General features: G+C 36.0%; 2 protein-coding genes across 2 annotated transcripts; one reads left to right on the top strand and one right to left on the bottom strand.

Annotated features, from left to right (window-relative positions):
- Positions 1–40: 40 nt before the first annotated feature.
- On the top strand, positions 41–1,131 carry LOC111019773 (uncharacterized). The gene is made up of 2 exons (XM_022296226.2): positions 41–458; positions 599–1,131. The coding sequence occupies exons 1-2, from the start codon at positions 253–255 to the stop codon at positions 1,014–1,016; spliced, it is 624 nt and encodes a 207-aa protein (XP_022151918.1). The 5' UTR covers positions 41–252; the 3' UTR covers positions 1,017–1,131.
- A 690-nt stretch (positions 1,132–1,821) lies between these two features.
- On the bottom strand, positions 1,822–14,637 carry SEX1 (Pyruvate phosphate dikinase, PEP/pyruvate binding domain-containing protein). The gene is made up of 34 exons (XM_022296225.2): positions 14,329–14,637; positions 13,513–13,813; positions 12,883–12,924; positions 12,628–12,737; positions 12,395–12,473; positions 12,181–12,272; positions 11,926–12,079; positions 11,289–11,510; positions 10,794–11,132; positions 10,593–10,703; positions 10,395–10,490; positions 10,140–10,283; positions 9,934–10,022; positions 8,114–8,248; positions 7,775–7,937; positions 7,584–7,673; positions 7,310–7,495; positions 7,011–7,073; positions 6,875–6,937; positions 6,662–6,721; positions 6,415–6,567; positions 6,206–6,289; positions 5,858–6,034; positions 5,667–5,773; positions 5,286–5,499; positions 5,098–5,201; positions 4,762–4,897; positions 4,519–4,644; positions 4,121–4,231; positions 3,669–3,767; positions 3,171–3,344; positions 2,993–3,085; positions 2,645–2,760; positions 1,822–2,181 (listed from the first exon to the last, which is right to left on the bottom strand). The coding sequence occupies exons 2-34, from the start codon at positions 13,792–13,794 to the stop codon at positions 1,977–1,979; spliced, it is 4,419 nt and encodes a 1,472-aa protein (XP_022151917.1). The 5' UTR covers positions 13,795–13,813; positions 14,329–14,637; the 3' UTR covers positions 1,822–1,976.
- Positions 14,638–16,034: the final 1,397 nt, after the last annotated feature.

The following is a 16,034-nucleotide window of genomic DNA, read 5'->3' as shown; positions in this document are numbered from 1 at the left end:
GATCACAGGAATCTATTTCTCAGTGCACCTTTAGGTACAGCTGCTCAATTTTTATTTCAATTTTGTTATACAATTTGATTTGCTTGTCGGGTCATAGTACGAAATATTTTGCTTAGAATTCAAAAGCAAAACTAGGTAGAGTTGAGTTGAAATTGGCCAACACTAACAGGGCTATTTATAAAGCTAACTCCAGCCAAAAGCCAATTTAATTTGCAGCGCCACGCCATTGAAGAAAAATAAGAAAACTCAAGCATGGAGGGTAAGTTATTGCTCTACTCTGCACTAACAATATACTTCTTTCGCTGTAGCTTCGGCCGAGTGATTGAATCTCCACAATATAAGGTGATTCATTTAGAATCAGATTTTGAGATCAGACAGTACAGACAAGTCTCATGGATGTCTGCTCTCGTCCAAGGAACAGCCTCCTTTGAGAAGTCCACCCAACAAGGCTTCCACAGGTCTGCTCTCCAATTCAGTTGCTTTGCTATATTCTCTGTTTGGTTGCCAAGAAAATGTGGTAAATTTTTTCTTGTGATCTTCTTGGGATGCTCTGCCTTGAACTAATTCTCTTGTGTTTCTGTTGGATTGCTTGCATCAGATTGTACCAGTACATTCATGGGGCTAACAGCAACTCTTCTCGCCTTATGATGACTTCTCCTGTCACAACCACCATAACAGCATCGACACATGGTCTCGATCGTTTGGTGAGGTATTACCTGCCTGTTATGTATGCCAAGAACCCGCCGCTGCCCAACTCTGAACTGAATGTTCAGTTTGAGAAGTGGACAAGCAATTGCTTAGCAGTCAGGCGGTTTTCTGGGTTTGCTAAAGATGATAACATTAACAAAGAAATTGATGCTCTGATGAGCAGCTTGAGCAAGTACCTGCCAGGGAGTGGAGCCATTTCAAAATACACCATTGCTCAGTATAATTCTTCGCATCACCCATCGGGGCGATTGAACGAAGTTTGGCTCGACGTTTCGGCTTTTACTGCTGAGGGATGTCAACCCCTGTGAGGAGTTGTCTTGAGTTGGCCTCTGTACTGTTGCAGGCTGTGTGATTGTCTATAGCATAATAAAATGTAATGTCTTTCTGAGTAACAAAAACTAAATAAAAGATCATATTATAACACTGCTCTTGAGGTATTTCTGTGTTTGTTGCAATATGCTTAGAGATGGATTGCTTCAGAATCCAAAGCATCATTTGTTAAACGATGCACAATCTGAAACAAAATAAGCCACTTAATCATCTCCAATACTTGAAATTTTTATCTTCACTTCATAAATATATGCTCTCAAGAATGAATTTGATGAGGCTAGGCATTCTATGATTGGATATAACTTACTTTTTAGCGGCGTTAACTTCGTAATTACTGTACGAGGCCTCCATTCCCTCGTCCTTGATTCTACTTCAGTAACAGTAATGATAAAAATATTATTATGCTGATGGTGATGAAGCAGAAGACGAAGATTGCAACGGTTCGAAAATATAGAATAAATTGATGCTTGTTTGGTGCTACTGGCTCATTATTCTTGAAAATTCCCTTGGACAATCTATCAAAGCCCAGATCACGATGATGACTTTCAGGACCCTGACGTTTTCTGGTAATAGTAGATCTCTGGTTCCTGTGCATTATACTCATAATATAGAAAATAATTCTTAAGTCTGTCAAGTTTTATTTGTCAATGAATCAACTGCATAAGAATTTTGCGGTTTTAATGCTGAATATGCATATCTGTATGTCATAATTAAGCTGCCCGAGAAGGCTAAGCCAGTTGCTATAAGATGGAAGTGTGATGGAAACTGGCCAACTCTTTTCAATTGTAATGTAATAAGATATCAATTTTACCTCTTTATTTCTGTCAACTTTCATCAACAACTATTACTTTTCTTACTGCTTTGTTTCAGTATATGACTTTAATCAGTCAGACATTTTCCTCATAGGAAAAGTCATATAAATAGAGAGAGAGAGGGGATTACATTTGTGGTCTTGTTTGGACGACATATACTTTCCCATCTCTAACCACACCTTCAATGTCCTGAGGAGATCCATAAAGCTCCTCAATTGCGTTTCCTGCACGAGCAATGCTAGAGAGAATCGACTGTCTAAAGTTGTCGTCCACAATGAGTGGATCCGTTGTGTAATCAAGGACGACCTTCTCTTCTTCGTCCATCGGTACGCTACGTCGAAAAAGTTCTCAATCAATTACTGAACATGGAATTACATGATGGACAGAAAGGAAAAGAGATATAATCCAAAATTATTAGTAGTGATAGAACCTAACACTTCATTTTTAGGATTAGAGTAGCAATATAATTCTACTTAAATGCCGACAACTGTCACTGCTACATGGAACACTGTATCTGTCCTTTTCCCTTTTCTAATGCTTTGATATCGATATTTAAATAATGTTGCTCACTTCAAACATTCTTGATGATTGACAGTACAGGCAATAGAATAGGAACGGCACTCCACTTGAAAAAAGAAACTGAAAGAAAATATTTGGAAATAACGAGGGAAATTATGTATTTGAACATTCCTGGTAGAACGGATCTAATACGGAAGGAACAAACATCTCGACAGGGCAACATAAGGATTTCGTACAAGTTAGAAAGATTATTGTAGGAAGAGATTTAAGAATACCTGTCATAGAGACCTGCCCCAGCATATCCTTCCAGGTCCTCACCATTTGAATCAGATCGGAAAATAATGGATCGTCTAATGAACAGGCCGATGGGCTTGCTTGGGTAACCCAACACCTGAAACATGTCAAATCCGAAATTGTTTTTTATGTAGTTTCACTCATTATATTAAGTGGATTGATTATCGGAGTCCAAAAGATGAGGGGAAAATTCTGTTCTGAACTATTTACATCTTATACACTGATTTGTAGAAATTATTTGTGAATTATTGGAGCTAACGGTGGTTCCATATTCATTCTTTCAAATACATTTTACAACTTCCATTTGAGGGATCAAATGACAGATTTACCTTAGGAGTATTTAGATCATTCTTCTTGCATATAAAACTCAAAGCACGTCCCGGGTATGCTCCTACTAGAGTTTCTCCAAGTCCCTTCACAACCTATTGCAACAATGAGACAAAAATTTCTCTTAGATTGATTAGATGGACACGTGGAAAGCCAAAGCATTTTTTTTTCTAATAATACCTCTGCATATATCTCAGATGAGTCTCCGGAAGATGGATTAGTTGTATGGATAACAAATGCATAGTCAGCATTCACGATTTCCTGAACAAGGACAGCCATGCAGAGATAATCGTGATCTAATTTCACCTTTCTCGTGCTGAAGTATGCCCTCTCATTCCACTTTGAAGCCCACACCTACACATGACATATGAAATAACAGTAAAGAGCATATACAACTCCTAAAGCATAAATAAACCAGCTAAAATTGTGATAAAATGTGAAAGTTTCACCATGGATAAAACCGGAATTTATGTCTCTCGGCTGGATGAAAGGTGAATTTTGCAGTGTATTAGGCCAAGTATGTGTTAACTACAAAATATGGCAATATTTTGGACAAAAAAAGAAACCTTTGGGAGGATGCCAAATTAAAAGTACTCATATCTATGAGTTGGACTTGGGAGTCTAGCCAATTATTTGCTTGGACCAGCATCACATTAGGCACAGACTGGAATAGCTCACCTTTTTTATTGCTGTCCATGCTTGCTCCCATCGTTGTTCACCTTCATCACCGGGCCAAGGCATTCCTGAACTTTTCATCTTAGATTTTAACTGTAGCACCTGAAAATAGTATTCGCAGATGAACTATTATCGTCAAAATGGGGCTGCATTACCTGGTTGGCCATCCTTGCATTTTGCTGGTGTCAAATGATATAAAATTCTACGAAATTTCCATCTCAATTTTATAAAGAAAATGAAAAGCTAAATGAAGCGGAAAGTCATACTGTATAATAAGTTTAAAAAGACACATTATCTATTTTCTGGAGTTGGAAAACCAATTGCAGCAGAGATGAGATAAACACCACGCTTGTCTATCATATAAAATGGATTGTCGATACTTTGTGTTATAACTTAAAAAGTACATATATATGCATGCATAAGATAATGTTATGCCAATAATAGGAAAGGTATACCAATTGAGGGGGTGCTGTCAGCTGTAAAACTGTCTCGCGAATCTCCTTCAGAGCACTGAACTCCCCTTCTCCTAACTTGCTCTTCAAATCATGAACCTTTTCAGCCACTGCCTTTTAAGTTATGGAAAACAGAAAAGAACTATTTCAGCTTAAACAGTTATCTCTTTTGGATGAACTATAGACCTTCAACATGCACTCGAGCAGCAGAAGAAAAATCTAAAATGCACTGGCCACCCAGAATGCATGAAGGTAAAAGTATTAGTCAAGAATAATGAAAGCTTCGAGATCCTATGAAATTTACATGAGGGTTAAATGATAGAGATCTAGCACACTGCATGGGATGGAACTTTACGTCAACCATTATACGTAATTTTCAAGAGGAAATCTGGAAGAAAAACCTTATTCGATTCATCAGACAGAACTGTCTCGAATACTCCAAATGGAAGGGCAACTGAGGTAGGGATCCCAACCCAAGATGGCACTTTTCCTTTTAGATAAGAAATATTACGTGATTTTGCTCCAACCTAAAAGAAGCAAAATTGAATGTCTAAGTTGACATTAGAACATAGGAGTCCCTGTCTTGGCAATATAAATAAAGTTAAGAAATGAACAGGAATATAATTTTTTATTCGAAGCCTAACCATTTCACTTGTGAATTCTTCAGATTCAATGGCATATTTACCACTAAAGTGCTTTCTGACAAGAGTTACAGTTGATGGAATACCATCATTTTCATGCTTGGAACTCGCATCTGATACCTCATCCTCTTTTACCTCGCTAGTGTTAAGCGAAAAAAAAAAAAAGCTATTATTTCACTTTTATGCATAACACAATACTTAAAAAGTGAACAGACTAGTTGACAGAAAAGGGAAAAGGAAGAAGCCGTGGAATATAGTAAACAATTGATATCATCTCAAAATTTTCAACTGCTTCAAAATGGGACGGCATAAATTTGCTTAAGCGAGGGAAAAGGATACCTATATACAACATCAGCAGATGTTGGCTTCAGACGCAACAACTTCCCTTCTTTAACTTGAAGGTCTGATAGAATATTTGGATCAAAGCACGTTGCGAAGCAAACCTACCCGAGATGAGGAAAAGAACATTATATGATAAAACATATGGGCAATGGTACGTGGTACTTGTAATCTTAACATATAACTACCTTTCCATTTCTTGCTCGAACAGAAACATGAGATAGGACATCTGGCATATCAGGCGTCAACACAGCAACAGTACCATCTGGAATTTCTTCCTCACCTTTTACTCGGTTTGCCACCAAAATTGTTGGCTTCTCATATGATTTATTCTGAACAGCAAGCAACTCATCCACCACAACAATATACCCAACAGCTTCAACAGGGCTAATAATCTGCCAGCTGTAGCATGGCGAGACAAAGATGTATATTAGAAGGTTGTCATAGGATATAAGAGGCATTACTACATGCTGCAGTATAATATTTGATCTAGTTTCCACTTCATTTAGCTATATTTAACCACTGTTTTCTTGAGAGAGTTCAAACAGGAAATAGTATGCAAACTCAACCTCCCAAGGTTTGCAGTCTTCCGCAAAACAGGATCAAGTCTGTTTAGAAGTGAGGATAAAGAGGAAGCTGATCCAGCACGAATGATTTCTTCGGTAAATATGTCAACCTGAAAATTTGAAATATGAGGAAGAATACAAAAAATTTTACAATACAAAGCAGCATGTTATAATCGCAAGAAGCAAGGACATACAGCCCATTGGTCTACTCCAAGAAGTGATCCCAAGTACTCAGCAGATGGCTGCAGAATGCGGTGGTATGATTCTGCCTTGTTTGCAAGTGCAAGGCGGGTTCTATCAAGCACAGACTTTGCATATAATGCCCAATGATCATTTTTACTTCTTGTCAGGTTTAATGCAAGGTCCCATCCCTTCGAAAAGAACAAAACAAATATAATAGTACAACTACAGGGACATTACCTTAAATAAAAAAAACTGACTTTCAAGAACCAAAACTTTTAACACTGAATGACTGAAATATAGACAATAGTTGTTCAAGATTTCAACTTCAGGGGTTTAATCTCTAATTTTATTGATATTACCTTCAAGATGTAGATGAGATCCTCATTATCATCTGATGATAGTGCAAGATTTTCTAGAACAAGGGTGATGAAGTACATAATTTTCTGCAAAACGAACAAATTAGATTACTACCATTCTATGTGGCCTGCAAGAAAATGTGATAGGATGCAGGGAAAAGGAAGGCTTTGAATGTCTAACTTTTAGGTGCTAGCTCAGAGAGAGGGAATACCTCTGGTCCTGCAGTATTTAGTTCCTCGTAACCCCTCTCAACAGCTGTCCTAACTGCAGAATCAAGGGCAATATCCAAAAATAAGAGATCCCTCAGACGATCTCGAGGATTAAGGAGCAAAGGACGTAGCTCTTGACGAGCTTCAAGCAAGCCCTACATTTAAACAACTTATCAGACCACATTTTGTTAAATAAAAGGTGGTCATAAGATTAAATAAGAACGTGCTTACAGAAGAATTTTAGGATACCTCAAGAAGTGGTTCAACATTCTTGATTTCAATATTTTCTAATACAAATTGCAGCAAGTTCTGTTTCAAAGACATTGTCAAATCAAATAGTCGATGACCAGCCATGTGATATTAGAAGTAACAATCAAGACAAAGTAGAAGACAATAACATTAAATTGGCAACGCTTAACTGATATTATGAGTGCAAATTGAAATAAGAGTTGAAAGTATTACCGGTAATTCAGAGGGTAGACCAGAAATGGGATTTATCTGCACTCCAACCATGAAGCCTTGACCCTGAAATTATTTAAGTTCTTTGTAATAAATGGAAATACAGGCCTTTATACATAGAAATTCCAGCCAATTCTACCTGAGATCTATAGCCCATGCAGTTTTGAATTGCAGATTCTAGATCTGCACCTGAATGAACTGCCTGCATATAGACCAAATATAACTAGAATCAGAAAGATCACCAGCACAAAATTAACAAATTGAGAAGTGAAATTGAGAGATTATCTGTTAATGCTGATAAAAAAGAGATCAGAGTGAATATTTACAGTACCAGAGTGAATATGAACAGAAAACTACATGAATTCTAAAAGCATGAAATTTTGATGTTACCAGTGAATAAAATGCAAAGCTTAGAGTTGAGATGATCAGAAAACCGACCTTCAATGTTCTCATGTAGTTTCCTAGATCACGCAAAAGACCATCCTTCTGATCATTCCGAAAATTTGGCTCAGAATGGATAGCACGATCATAGCTTAGAAGTCGTTCTTTTGTGATTCCGTTCTCATTCAAAGTTTTCCAGTAAACACCAATGTCAAAGTCACTATTAATGTAATCCATTAGTGCCTGCGATGGAAATTTACCAGAAAGGTTTTGAAAGATATGCATCATGCAGCACTAGAGAAGGCCAGAACAACTCAAAACTCCAAATTACCTGACAGATAACTACGTCATCAGGGCTAGTATTATTATGCAATTTCTGATGCCATTCTTCCATCATTCCCCCCTTGCAATCATTGTTTCTCTAATATCAACCAGTACATCGTCAAAATTTTCAACAGTCTTTTAACTATGAAGGAAACCAAAAGGACAAAATACTGAGAATTTATAAACTAATTCTACCACCTGAATGACCAAAATTTCATCCCGAATTCTCTGTCCAACATCCCCTTCACCACCCCGTCCAACAGTAGACAAAATCATCCGCAAGAGCTCTCGATATCGTGGATAACTTGCATAAATACTCTCCAACAAATCTGTAAGTCTGTCTTGTGCTTGACTGATCTCACTGCACCAAGAGTAATAAAAGATTAAACATTATGCTTCATAGTACTGCTAAAGCAGACCCATACAAGGAAAAAAAAGGCAGGCATAATAGATAACAATAAGTGAAAAGTGGATTGCATGCAAGCAAAAACTGGATGGTTGAGTCAAATTAAGTGAACCACTTATTAGATGATTTACCGTGGTTTCACATTGTAATTTTTATTCCATATAAGCTGCCTTGTTGCCATAAATCTCATCCACACCAACATCCCTGCAAGGCCCAATTCACGAGCATCTTTAGCTTCATCCATCAAGTCAGCTGCAATATTAAACCTGAGCAAAAGAATAAGTTAGATCGCACTGTAAGAAAAATTTTCAAATATAGTCTTTTCCAAGCATATATGAAAAGTAAAAAAAAAACACCAAAATCTTTACCCCATTCTTCATCTTATAGAAGTTTGAATGCACAAATAGAGTTTGTTAAAACGGGTAAGCTAATCCAAAACTTAGGTAGAACAATCATTGCTCATCCCTCATGCTCACACGCAAATGGCTTCAATCTTTACAAAGATCTAGTTAACATGAGGAATATTAATACAAAGAGAAGCTTATGGATCATTCAGGAACAAGGGTTGTGAAAGAAAGTATGTGATGCGACCATTTGATAAGAAGTATCCAAATAAAAACAGCGTGCAGAAGCTCTAACAATTACAAAATTGGTTTCCTCATTCCTGTTAGTTTCTAAAATATTTAGGAAGTGGCAATCAGTGCATTGTCTTTAAGTTTTAACAAATAAAAAGCAAAGAAGACAGTACATTGAAAATGTTGATGAACGGACTCATACACCTCTGAGATTTCTACTATTTGTGAAAATTAGGTGATCAAGGCTACTTTTTTATGAGACAATGGAAAAAAAAAAAAGGCAAACAGAAACCAAACATGAAAGAATATATGTCCAGATCTACTACTACTGGAAAAATGTTGATGAACGGACTCATACACCTCTGAAATTTCTACTTTTTGTGAAAATTAGGTGATCAAGACTACTTTGTATGAGACAATGGAAAAAAAGGGCAAACAGAAACCAACCATGAAAGAATATATGTCCAGATCTGCTACTACTGGATTACAGGTATTTGCTTTCAAGCTTTGGTAATTTTCAATGCTTGAGAAACGAACATTTTTTTTTTTATATTTGTGAGTGTCCGAGCCAGCTTGCGTGCACTTCGACTAATCTCACAGGACAATCGTCTGACCCTACTACATTTGGTTGCCTAGGTAACTCGTAGGATATTAAATCCTTGGTAGGTGATCACCGTGATTTGAACTCATTCCCTCTAAACCCTTTGCTATTTATATTGGCCTTTATTGACCACTGATCACACCATCATGGTTGAGAAACGAATATATTAGTTCGAAGAGGTTCATCTCAGTCTCTCTTCCTTTTCTCAGATAGATAAATTTCTAGATAAAGGCATCTCATAAAAAAATTGCAGAATAGTTTTTGGATTGGTATTCTATTGTAAACATTTTTGGGATTGCATGTGGATGATAAAGACTTTTGCAATTCCATTGCCCTATCTCACAAAAAATAATTTTCATGAAGCAAGCCTTGTATTAGTTCTTTCTACGTGGTCAAATACACAACAAGACCAAACTGATTTCATCTCTCACAATTTGGATTGCAACCTAGGGCACAAGGAAGCTATCATAACGAAATAGCCAACTGGAACCGAAACTTCCGTAAATATTATGCTCAAAGTAATACTCAACTGCAGGCTCCATTTTTATTGCTTTAAAAGAAAACCTGATGAAATTTCTAATATTTATAAATGTTAGTTGTTAATATTTGGTGTTCGTTTTTTCTATTATGGGTCTTTCTCGAATATAAGAGGCCTAGTTGCACATATCTGAATCTAATAGTGAAGACCAAAAACAAATATTAAAAAAATGTACAAGATATTTCATAATAAGGTAAAGACAACTCAGTCTGACAAAAGTCATTTGAGATAACTTACCGATGCATGAAGGACTTTTGGGCCTCACTCTCCAGGTCTGCTATTTTATCCAACAACGGCTTTGCAGTGCCTTTACCACCCTCAGTATCCTTTTAAGAAGATTCTCTCAGTCATTAATGAAGAGTAATGGAGGGGGAACAGAGGTATGCACAAAGCACTTGGACAAGGTAATGATGAAAAATCACATTAAATAGAAGAGAGATCACCTTTCGCACTTTCTGTGGTTTGATGGCAAAGCCAACATAAAAGTCTGACGAGCCTTTATTTTTTATCCACTTTCCAGAAGATTGAAGAACAAATGGCATTCCCACATAACCATCCTCTTCAATCAAGATTTCTAGATGTTGGACCTGTAAATGAATTGTAGCGAGATGAAACTACTAATTATGTTTCTTAACTACAGTAGTCAAAATTCAGCATTTCGAGAGATAAACTAAAAAGGACACCCACTCTTGTCTTACCTTTAGGGTGGAATCACCAGTGTCAAGTAAAAATTGTGTTTCAGCTGCCTGGCTCAATGAAACTGAACCCCATGGAAGTACATCAGGAGGGGGCGTCTGAAAATGCCAACAAATTAAATCTCTTGGGAAAAAAATGCATTAGGGTATCTACACCTTCTCCAGGATAATCTTAATGAAACAAGAGTTTCGGAATATTACCAACCACTCGCCGGGATTTGTTCTAGATAAACCCCAGTGAAGAGTAACTGGCTCCTGCAGATCTGTAGTGAGATAAACCTTTATCTTGCTAGCATTTTTTGTTACAAGTACCTAACATAATGAAATGAATTTTTAAATAAAAAAAAAAACAAAATTAACCTTTCAAAAGAGGAAATTTAAATAATAACATCATTTTCCTACCAGAAGATCCTTATCACCCAGCTTGTAGATAATTTTGTTTACAACAACACCACCATCCTGTTCCTCCTTTAACTTGGCAAATTGCTCTACTTCTGTCAAGGCTTTTGGCTTAGCTGAAAAAGTTTCCTCTATAGGTTGAGAAGCATATTTATTTACAAGTTGCATCAAGTCCCTCTTCTTGCGCTGGATTTTTTCAACTCTAAAGTACTTTTTCTCCTGCAATTGCTTAGCTACTCTACTTTTTATTTCTCCTTTGGTAATCTTCTTCCGAATCTCATCAATAGTAGCACCTTTTTTTAGTTCTGATAGCAACTCTTTCTTGGCTTCTTCGAATTCCCTCTACAAATAATGATTGAGAACAAACAAGTGAGTAATGAAATGACATATCAAAGGATACACAAAATGTACTTTGGTGGGTTAGGGGAGGGAGAGAATAAATATCCCTCACAAAAACAGCTTATACGCATTGATGGCTGAAAGGGTATTTGAAATTACAAGTTCCTGCTCAGCATTGTAACTGGGCTTCCCTGCTTTCTCCCAACGTATATAAGCTTGAACTTGTATAAGGTCATTAGGGATTGTATTTTCTTTAGGAGTGGATAGCTCCACTGTTTCATTGCCATCGTTTTCTTTGGTCAATCTAGTTCTGAGATCTTGTATGGTAGCACCCCTGGCTAATTCCTGCAATAACTCTGCTCGAGCAGCTTCATATTCCTCCTATAATATAATGATTTTTTTATAAAAATAAGATAATCAGCGTCAAACCACAATGGTACAGGTCTACTGATCATGCAACCTCTCTCCTATGATAATCAGAAAGAAATCTCAATGAAGGTTTTGGTGGCATTTGTAGATAAATCACCTAGTTTTAGAAAGATACAACCTGAGAAAATAATAGGAATAACAGTGCAGTTCAATTCCACCTACAACTAAATTTAAACTTCCCTACAATCCCGTCTACTTTTATGTTGAACTCTTTTTATTTGTTCTACAATAAACACAAGTTATATCATACATATGTGAATTTAAAAGAAGGAAGAAAGCAAACTAAAAATGAAGTGTAGCAAATCCTGATACAACGCACTTAAAGGAACATAAGTAAATTAAAAAATTGAAGAGAATGCATCCTTGCCTGCTCTTGTTGTGGAGTATACATCTGTTTGCCCTTTCTTTCCCATCTCAAATATGCTTGAACTTGCACAAGATCTTCAGGAACTGAAACATCTGGAATGAACTTTTCCTTCACTGGTAACATAACATGAAAGTTTTTGTCCTTGTTCTTATACCTGTGAATCAAACAATTTGAGATGCAAAAGAAAAAGACCTGTGAATTGTTGTGTTATCTTGCTTCAATGTTATTTAGAAACAAAATCAATAAGGAGCATACCACTTATTACGAGCTTCATCAAGTAAAAGAAACTCTATTGCTTGTATTGCAGGGTCATCAACCTCAATTGTAAGGATAGAATTGGAACCAGACTACCAAGAGAAAGGTGAGGGGAAAAGAAAAAGGGGACGTTCAATTATCTGATAGAATTAATTATAGGATCTATTGATACTCGTTCAAAGTTAGTAAGTTGAACTGCTATTTCAAAACTTACTTTCAGAAAAGGAGTTCTAAGAGCTCTGTTCTTATATACTTGAGTTCCATCTGGGCAACATGATGGAAGCACCCATTTACTGAAAACAGGAAAATTACAATAATAAGGATTTTTTATTTTTCTGAGAAGTACACTAATAAGGATCGATGCAAACAAAAATGTGCTGCAGAATAATATATGATGATAAAGATTGATAAGGAAAACAGGATCACTTTGTCTGCAAGTGAGCTTACTCTTTTCTATCACATATTGCACCCCAATGAAGAAGAAGAGAGCCACTAATGTTTGTGACCAGAATATTTACAAGTCTAATAGAACCGGAAGTAGGGACATTAACATCAACCTGTTCGATTAAGTACAAGATTAATTTAGTGCAAATTTTTACTTTGTTAGATTCAAAATTGTAAATTGGAAAGACTCGTTCTAAAAGAGCCTCAGATATAATCAGATATTGCCATTAAGAATCTAAAGGATATGTTTCCAAATACCTGCAGTTCAATATTCTCATCCAGACTGAACTTCCCAGCAAGCTGAAAACAAAAATTTTGAGACAGATTTTTCATAGAATGATTGGGAACAAAAGGAGTCAAAATTTGACCCCAAAAAATGCAATCTCGAACAAATGGTGTTAGATGTACATATTCTAGTGCAATGTAGTATGCCTGAGAGAATCAAATCTGATGCAAAATGTAGAGCTAATTGCCAGGTTGGTGCATCGTTGATTCCGTACCTAAAAATCATTTACACATTCTTTGATGCACCTCCCCATTTTCTTTTTCTTTTTGGACTCTCTTTGGGGAGCTCAATTATGACATGGCCATTTGAAGATTTGACATGTCATTATTGAACACTCGTTAACTAATTCACATTTTGCATAGATAAACGGAGAGATGATTTACAAGAGAGGGATAGAGACTATTTAGATTTGCAGAAGAAAACGAAGGTCTATTATGAAGAAAGTAACAAATTATTAATCAACTTCACAGCCTTACAAAAACAATCCTTAAAACTTCCTCATCCAGAAAAATAATATTAAAACTTTTACTTGAAGTCCGAAATGCAAATAATCTTCAAATCTCAATAACATGATTAGCAGATCCTAGCAGCTGAAAATGTACCTCGGAAGCTGTATCCGTGGCTAATACAGCGTGTGGATTGACAGGAGAGCTGCGACGACCTGTTCCGATGGCCATCCTTCGTTTTTGAAGGTTTAGACCGTTCCCCAAGAACTTTGTGGATACAGGAGATTTCCAATGCTGTGCTGGGACTTGATTAGCTATTGCAGCTTGGAACAAAGTATTCTTTGGGGTGCCAGAATAATTGAATTTACTTTGGCTATCAAAAACTGTAGGACGAAGCAAACTCTGGTGGAGTATATTCTGACTAATGGAATTACTCATATTCGTTGATGCACTTCCTCTGAAGAAATCGTAGAATCAATAACTTCCGTAAGGAACAATACAACCACGAAAATTCAATACAGAATAAAGAAGTAAAGATTCAAAACAGAACTCCAATGCTATAGGTCAGTTGAATAAAATAGGACTTCATTTACGTATCCGAGCTCTCTGCATCAATGATCGGGAATTCATCAATAAACGAACTCCAATGCTTCAGTTCTTGAAAATACAATTGACGAAAAGAGAAGAGAAGGGTCATGCTCGTGATCTTAATTTAGATTCAACAAGAAACACATTGGATTCATCGAGCTCATAGACCATTCAGTTCAACACAAACAGTATCTTCCGGACAAGAAAATAAGCAACAAACTAAAAATAAATCGAGCAGAAATCTAGCATTTCTAGTCGAAACTATACTGCAGCATTAGAACAAGTAAAGAAAAGCAAAATCCCGAAATCAGTGATGCTGGAAAACGAGAGAGGACATAGATATGATCAGATACACAGAATTAGATTAAATTGCAGAAGCTAAACCTCGGGATTGAGCTAAGAAAATATGGATACTGTTCAATTGGATTCTGGAGAAGTAGTAAGCTTCGAAGTGAGCTCCAGTCCAATCCCGCGCAGGCTTCAGAACTGGATCGTTGAAAGTCGGAAAAGTAACGTAATTGCGCGGCGTTTTATCACTTAAAATAAATACGTGGTTTGAAAGGGCCACGTAAGTGAAGAAGCGACGTAATTGGATCTTTTCACATGCGAAGTGAGAGTGGGATTCCGATGCATCGGGCTGGGAGGAGGAGGGCGGAGGGTCCGTGACTTGCCCGCCGGGCAGTTGATATTTTCCTTTTAGTTGATATTTAATTGCACATGTAACTAAATGCCCCTGGCTTTATAAATTATTTCCGAATTGGCCGTAATTTCGACCTCACAGCCATGAGATTTTTGTCATTTTACTTACTTTGGTTTTCTTTTAACAATATAAAATTGCTTTTTTATTAAATCTTTTAAGAAAAAGTTTTGCAGCCACGGCAGGAGCAGACAAATCCTTCCCGTGCAGTGAATTGGGATCATACAGAAAGCTGAAAGGTGACATTAAAAGTTTAAAAATTAAATTGTCGTAAATAAATTATTAGCTAAATTACCAATTTAGGCTTAGTTTCCAACTTTCAATTTTTTTAATATTCGTAAAATTAGATTGTCAAAAAATAATAATAACCACACCACGTTATTGTTGTAACAAATTTAATATCCTATAGACTTACTCAATAATGAAGAAAAAAAGATTTAAAAAAATGGTCACTCATTCCTCCAACATTTTACTTTCTCCAGGTGTCAAATGCCACTAGGCCAATTCATACCTCCAAATTTTAAATTGTTGGATATAATTTGTTTAAGTCTCACCGAGTTTCGATTATTACAAGTTGTTACAATATTTAATATATATGATAATGACATCTTTTTAATGTCAATTAGTCGGTATTCTTTATTTAAGGTTGAGAGGAAAAAAATAAAGGAGCGAAATAATATGGTAGGTTGGAGAGGGTGAGAGGGTAAGATTTAGGGACAATTTGTGTTTTAAGAAAAATCGATAGAAATCCAATGAAACCTTTAAAAGCACATCAACCAAACTCAAATTAAGCTTAAAAGAGATTTTTACTACATATTATAGATAAAATGGAATGTACACTCGGAGTCAAATGGTTAGAAATTGGGCCCCAATTTTAGAAACCCCTATTATACTTTTTTTTGTTAGAAATAAATAGGTACTTAATTAAACCAATTGAATACTGAGTGGCTCTTTCTTATTTAATTTAAAACAAATTATATTGAAATTATAGAATAAGAGACTCATTTAATCTATAATATTTAAACTAAATTACAAAAAAATTCTATGAACTTTTAACTTTCTCGCTTGTTTTAATAGTACTTTTATCATTTCAAAAATTTAAATATATTTTATTAACTTCTTAAAATATTCTTGGAGAGAATTTTTGTTATTATTTTAAACGAAAAATTGACATTACAGAATTTGAAACGATGCCATAATTAATGTTCTAATTTTTTGCTAAACGTCATCTTCCTTCATTAACCAGAGAATTTGTTTTATCTGTTATCTGCCTGAAACAGGTGAAATCAAGGGACATTACTTGAATGCTACGGCAGGTATCCCCACAATTACAATATATAATTGTGGGTATGAAATCCAATTTTTAGTAATGAACGACTCAACTCTTAATATC

This window comes from Momordica charantia (assembly GCF_013281855.1).
Source record: "Momordica charantia cultivar OHB3-1 chromosome 9 unlocalized genomic scaffold, Mcharantia_2.0 BLBB01000009.1, whole genome shotgun sequence".
NCBI classification, from domain to species: domain Eukaryota; kingdom Viridiplantae; phylum Streptophyta; class Magnoliopsida; order Cucurbitales; family Cucurbitaceae; genus Momordica; species Momordica charantia.
This window is presented reverse-complemented; position numbering and strand designations above follow the sequence as displayed.